Source organism: Lactuca virosa, chromosome 5, assembly GCF_052849685.1.
Source record: "Lactuca virosa cultivar CGN04683 chromosome 5, Lactuca_virosa_CGN04683_v6, whole genome shotgun sequence".
NCBI classification, from domain to species: domain Eukaryota; kingdom Viridiplantae; phylum Streptophyta; class Magnoliopsida; order Asterales; family Asteraceae; genus Lactuca; species Lactuca virosa.
The window spans coordinates 281,388,250-281,395,562 of NC_136430.1; the positions used below are offsets into that span (position 1 = coordinate 281,388,250).

General features: G+C 33.3%; 1 protein-coding gene across 1 annotated transcript; it reads left to right on the plus strand.

Annotated features, from left to right (window-relative positions):
• Positions 1 to 373: 373 nt before the first annotated feature.
• Positions 374 to 1,844, plus strand: LOC145116162 (uncharacterized). The gene is made up of 2 exons (XM_079052510.1): positions 374 to 971; positions 1,565 to 1,844. The coding sequence occupies exons 1-2, from the start codon at positions 456 to 458 to the stop codon at positions 1,568 to 1,570; spliced, it is 522 nt and encodes a 173-aa protein (XP_078908636.1). The 5' UTR covers positions 374 to 455; the 3' UTR covers positions 1,571 to 1,844.
• The last annotated feature ends 5,469 nt before the right edge of the window (positions 1,845 to 7,313 follow it).

Here is a 7,313-nt window from a genome sequence, read left to right on the forward strand (position 1 = left end):
ACGGATAAGAGGTAGTTACCCTCCTAAGTCATTTTCCCAAACTAAAACTATATTACTTTTATATGTCATTTTCTTTTTATTTTCTACATAAAAACTAAACATCTATGCTAAAGTATCAATGATCAAATTCTAAAACCCAAAGTATATTATTCACGAATCATTTTGTTTTTAGCATATATAATAATTTATTCTTATAAATCGCATATATACATGTATTTTATTCAAAGTGACCAACTTCGTAATCTTGTTACATAATCCTAAAAGACTGACTACATGATTTCGGCAATGTTGTCCCATTTACATTTTTTAAAGGCAGAGATTAAGAAAAAAAAAAATCTTATTTTCTAGTATAAAGGCCGGATTTTGTTTGTTCTATCTATCCTTGTCTTCTTATAAGTCACCCCTATTTCCCCACACACACACACTCTCTCTCTCTCTCTCTCGGTCGCTCGGTGATGGCTGCTCCGGCCGACGACTACAGCGACGTCGACGAATCTGCACTTCTAGAAGCGGTTTACACTGAAAATGGTTACCTCCAGGAAGATCCGGACACCTTTAAAACAGTATTTTGGGTTGCCGTCAAAAACAAAATGGGGTACGAGTCTGAATCAAAACCACACCTCCGCTTGAAAGATGCCTTCAAATTTCTGAGGTCGAAATACGCTAGAGGAGAAATAAGTCAGGAAAAGCAAGGAAAGTATAGAAATGTTTTTGGTCCGAGAGACCAACTGCCGGGTTATGTAGCCAACCCAGTTGCGCTTGAAGCTGGTTTGCAACCAGCTGTAAATCGTCAACGATGGCTACGAATCCTACGATGGCGAAGGGATACCCAACAAGAAGAAGGCAATCAACTAACACCAAGGACTAGGGCACGACGTAGACGTAACATCGTTGGGTTATACGGATTCTCCATCAGTGGTTTCCTAGGGCTGACATATTTGATCTTTAGGCTTTTTAGCCGTTTCTTTAAGGTACTAATACTAATTCATTTTATCTATTTTATGCAATAATAGAAACCTAGTTTCTATAGTAAATCTTTCTATTTACTAGTTTATAAGATAGATTTTGTGTATGAATAATCTAATTTGGAAAGCACTTTACCAATTTTGTCCGGATAAACAAACACTCTGATTTTACAGGTTATAACGTGTGATTTTGTGTACAAAACGATGATACTAAATGAATTTTGAAATATTGTGTAGCTAATAAAAGTATGTATTTATTTTTTCAATTTAACAACAATATTTCTCACTTAATATTAGCTTAAATGGCTTACCTTGAAATATTGTGTAACTAGGTGAGATTTTACTTAAATACTTATTTTTTACATTAAGTTTGGTATAAAAATATCCCAAACGTCACAACATTTATTTACTTCACTGTATACACAAAAAAATGATGTAAATATGTTTGTTTAATAATATTAAAAAAATTAATTTGATATGTCTCACGGAATATTAGCTTGTAATAAATATGTGCATGAAACTGAATGGAACAAGTCGAGAAAGATGGAATTTATTTCGGTTTCATACTCCGTGAGAATTTGTATTTTTTTTCCTTGTAGGTTTGAGCACAAAGGAAAGGAGGTCTCATCGAGGCATAGTTGATGTTTTTAGTTTATTTTCTACATGGAATTCTCTTTTTTGGTTGTTTGTTGATAAAAAATATTAGTTTAATGAGGTTTTCAAGTTTATTTTATGCATGCAATTAGCAAATGCTGTTAATTGTAGGTCGCATAGAGGCATAGTTGATGTTCTTAGTTCATTTCTACATGTAGTCATCTTTTCGAGTTGGTTTTTGAACAAAAGATGTTGGTTTAATGATGTTTTTGATTTTATTTTCTACATGACATTAGCAAATGCAGTTAAATTTATGATTCATTCCATCCATGTTAGTAAAAGCACTACCTTTAGGTGGCGTTTGGTTTTGCAGAATGTTTTTGAAGGAATTGGAATATGTTAAGGAGGTAGAATATGTCAGGAATTGCAATCCAATTCCATATTGTGTTTGGTTGACAGGAATGAAATTTGAATCCAATTCCATATTATGTTTGAATCCAATTCCATATTATGTTTGGTTGGCAGAAAATGGAACTGAAATAATATAAAATGACAAAATTGTCATTTTTTGCTTATTTTTACTTTGTTTTATAACTTATATGCAAAAAATATATTATATAAATTATAAAATTAGTAAATGATGGTGACGGTGGCAGTGATGTTGACGGTGGAAATAGTGGTGATGATGGCGACAGAGATGATGGTGGGTAGTAGCGGAGGTGATGACGGTGGTGACGGCAAAGATGGTAAGGTCGTAGTGGTGGTGGAGGTGGAAGGTAGTGTGGTAGTAGAGGTGGTGACGGTGGTGGAGGTGGCGAGTGATGGTGACGGTGGTGTGTAGCAGGTGGTGACGACGGTGATGTGTGGTGGTAGTGGGTGGAGGGTGGTGGTAACGGAGGTACTGATGGTGGTGATGGTGGGTGGCGGTAAAGGTGGTGGTGGTGGTGTGTACCGGTGGTTGTGGGTGGTGGTGGAGGTGGTTGTGGCGGTGGCGGTGGCGGTGGCGGTGGTGACAAAGGGGTTTCATATGTAGTGTTAAAAGTAAAATGGGTAATATGGTAATATTCAACATTCTCACTTGAAAGGAATTTTAATTCCTTAAGTTTTTGGATGAAATTTATTTTCATTCGTTGGAAGGAAAATTTGACTCATTTAGGAATCCGATTCCTTTTGAAAACTTGAACCAAACAAAAGAAATTTATGGAATTAGATTCCAATTCCTTCTAATTCCAATGAATTCCAACGAACCAAACGAAACATTAGTTTTTCAATTAGCAAACACATAACAGTTCCATCTAAGTTAACATATGTAAAATGTATAATTTCCAAATTAAAAGCCATAAACACATTAGTCTTTAACCTTGTGTTGAAAAGAATATTTTGTTTACTTCGAATCTTAATGTTGATAGCCACCAAGAACACCATAAATAACAACTTAAACAATATGAAAGCTTTTTCTGAAAAAAAAAAAAAAACAAAATTGGGTTTAAAAATTAAACAATCTAAAAATATAAAAGACATGCTCGATAAGTAGTTGATAAGTGAAAGCAAAAAATAAAATTAAAATAAAATAAACAAAGGTTTAATTAGATCATTATCTTAAAGTTTTTTTTTTTTTTGTTAAGCATTACATAAATGATTTATATTTAAGTTGGTTATAACTTATAATTAATTATCACGTCTCATGTAAATTTGATGCCAAAGTCTTAGCACCCTACGTGTTTATACTTCACCCAAATCTTAAGGACACGTTATTAAAATAAAATAAAAAAACGGAAGCTGAGAAATCCACTTACAATTTTTATCTAAATAAAACAACATTTTTACTTTTATTCCCTTGGAAAGCATAATCTCATCTAGGGGTGAGCATAGTGCGGTTTGGTGCGGTTTTTGGCCAAAACCGAACCAAAAACTGCAACTTCGGTTTTTTGAAGTTTAGAAACCGCACCGTTCGCTTTTATGCGGTTTTTTTTCGGTTTTTTGTGGTTTTTTGTCAATTTTTTTATTTGGTTTTTGTTTTGCCTTCTTACTAAAACTCAATAACTTAATAAGTTAATTTGACTCGGACGAGGAGTGTTAATCATTTCTTGAGAAACTTTATATAGAGATGAGGAGCGCCAAATTGACTCTCTTATATGAAAGGTGAGAATGATGAATGTTTTATCTCAAAGGTGATCGGGGGATACTCTTATAAGGCTAATAAAATTAAAGCCCAAATGATATCTTGGAGATGAACTGATACCACTACCTCTTGGTTTGGAATCAGATGACATAACCACTCATCCAACAAGCTTTTAATACTTGAATATAATACAAATTAAATAAAATATTTGTTTCACAGGTAAATGCGATAATATCAATTATTATATTTATAAAAATGATACTATCATCACTAGTATTCTTCATATTTAAATGTTAAAAAATATAATAAACATTATTTGTTCTTGTAAATATCATTATATGTATCCTTAAAAATATACAACCATTCTCTGATAAAATAGATATTTATATTTATTGAAATTTTAATTGTCAAGAGTTCTTCGTTCCTACAAATATCAATACTTAATATATATATATATATATATATATATATATATATATATATATATATATATATATATATATAGACACACACACACACACCGTGCAGTTTGTTTTTTTGTACAAGACTAGAAACCGCACCGCACCGAACAATTTCGGTTTTTGAAAAACTAAAAACCGCACCGTTGGTTTTCCTTTCGGTCTTGGTTTATGCAGTTTTTTCGATTTACGGTTCAGTTTTTGCTCACCGCTAACCTCATCGACCTTCAATTTAATTTTGTCATATTATATATATATATATATATATATATATATATATATATATATATATATTAAATACCAACTTACTGTCTCTTAGTACAAAGTACTATTCATTTGGTTTTTACTTTGAACCAAAACTATCAAATTTGTATTATATTATGATTTTTATAGCATTTGATACTAAAAGCAAATAATATGCTATTTGGAAATAGGAATTTTGATTTTCTTATAGCAAAACTTTTATATTTACATTTTTCCTTTCAACTAATTTTGAATTAATTATTTTCATCCTTAATTACTATAAAGTGATATTATTGGTATTTTGTAAGTTGCGATTCAGGTCCTTTATTATATTTTAAAGTAATATTTTATGTCTCTTATATAATTTGTTTTTATAGTTTTCATTTTCATTAATATTAATTTTCATTAATTTTTTTTTGAGAAAATTGCAAATTTAGCCAAAAACCCTAATTACTTTGTGAAAAATAGCCAAAAAAAACCAAATTATTGCATTTTTAGCTACCAAAATCACAGATGGATTAAACTCATTTGCGATTTCGCCAAGCCATCTACGAACGTGTCACAACTAGCAAATTAGGGTTAGATTTTGATCCTTGTACAAGAAAATTTCTCTGTATAAACTCGTAAAAACCCATTTAGTGAAATTCAAACTACAATGTCATGTAAGTTCATACTTTCATACATTGCGATTCAAGTCGAAACAACCTCATACAAGTCCAAACCTCGATCCAATAAACCAAGTCCAATCATTTTTGGGCTCTAACTCATGAACTCTCAACCCAAATCCCTCATTGGACCAAGACTTCTTTATTGGGCCCTATTGGGCCGATAACTTCCCCTTTTGGTCTTGTTGGGCCGATAACTTCCCCTTTTGGTCTTGTTGGGCCGAAAACCCCTCTTTGGCCCTAATGGGCCGAAAACTTTTATTAAAGATTATATTGGGCTGAAAATCCATACTTGGGCTTTAGTTGGGCCGAGAACTCCCATTTTTAGGCCTTTTAACCAAAAACCTCTTAATAAGCATCAATGGGCCAAAGATCTTTATTGGGTCAAACCAAACCAAAGCCCACAAATATTTTTGGGCCAACCTTGGGCCGAGAACCCTTTTGGGCTCGGTTATAGGTTAATTAAAAAAAAGAAAAGAAAAGAAAAGAAAAAGATAACTTACCATGCTACCTCACTTTTACACCACATATAACAAATCTATGGACTTGCATGTATCCATGCATGCATCCCATCAAAATTGAAATAAGTCAACTCTTCCCTCTCTCCCTCTTATCTCTCGGCCACACACACACACACACACACACACTCCACAAATCTCATCTTCTTAATTTAACTCTCTAAAACATTCCACTTCTCCTCTCCAAAAAATTTCGTGTGGGTGCATACCATTGGTGAAGTTCCTTCAAGCAATCTCAAGAACTTGGTAAGTCCATGTCAAACTCAAAGTGATTTGTTTCATTTTTATACAAAAACCTTCCATTTACACACTTTTGTTGTGTGTTAAACTCTTAGAAACACCACCATTTCGAGAATCTCACCAAGAACACAAGCTAGACTCAAAATTTCTTCACCTTCTTCTTCTACATCTCGAAAATCCTCAAGGTGAGCTTCATACCCCAATCTTTTCATGTTTTTCATACTCTTTGGGGGGGAGGGGGGATACAAGTCAAAATCTCGTTTAACCAATGAATAGTTCCATATATCGGTGTGTAATGTGTTTATCTTTTGGGTATTTGCATGAACATGGAGTTTATCTCATACAACTTCATACAAATCATGGGAAATGTGTTTGTTAACATATATATTGCATGAATACTTGTGGATAAGGGATATACCCTCAAAAGTTGCAAAAATGAGTGTTGGATTCAAACATGTATAACTTAAACTTAACCCTCAGCTTTCAACAAAAAATTTATGGTCCATTTACGGACTGGTTTGACCACCTTGAAGTTAATATTTTTCAAAACTGTTTTATATGCAAATAGATCAGGTTTATACCTTTCTAATGATTACTCTCACGCGTTCATACGATTTTTGGCGATTTTTACAAAACTTCCTATCATTTTAGGAATAATTTCGGACCGGTCTGTGAAGATGAACATTTTCACACTGTTTTGAGGCAATTAAAAATTATAATAATAATTGTGAACAAAGTAGACTCATTTTCCAAACTCTCAGAGTTTACGGATCCAAATTTCGACTCACGATGATTTTTCTAAATTTTTTCTAAAAACAGGGACAGAAAAGTCCAAAAACAAGAAATTGTCTTTATCATACTAAATGTTTTATACTTGTGTTTAGATATAAGTTTATAAGTTATAATCTATTAAAACATCTAGACATGATAACTTGCATGTGCTTATGTATTGGATTATATAAATAGTTTCAACTACACTAGATATACTCAAGTCGTTTTACTAGAAAGAGGAGTCATAGTTCACGTAAATCAGTTAATGCTCTAGTGAGACACTCCTTCATCGTACCTACCTAGTGTACACCGTAAGTCCTGTAGTTATAACCAGAGTCTCCTGGAGGGAGGGCGGGGTAATTGTGTATAGATCTATACGGGGTTGACACCTCCACACCTGAGCTGTTCGCTACAGCTAGACGGGCCAGTCTAGGGTGACAAATATCTTACTGAACCGACGTCTGAAGAACGTCATGACAGGCCTCTAGTCGCATCAAGTATGGTTGTAACGACTCACATAAGGATTAACCCACTATCTCGGTTTACGGGAAGCTTACGCTTCATTATTTTTATAAAAAGAAATAGAACTCTATACTATCTTCGGTACAACATTCAAATACATCTTGGTCTTAGGGTTTAAGACTGTTGGATAAGGTGTCTAAGTCCATAACTATATTTGGTATGTACTTGACCCGAGAGTAGCATGGTCCATTTGGGTTGCATGGCACCGGAACAAT

Coding starts and splice junctions, on each gene's coding strand:
- LOC145116162 (XM_079052510.1), top strand. CDS start 456: ATGGCTGCTCCGGCCGACGACTACAGCGACGTCGACGAATCTGCACTT.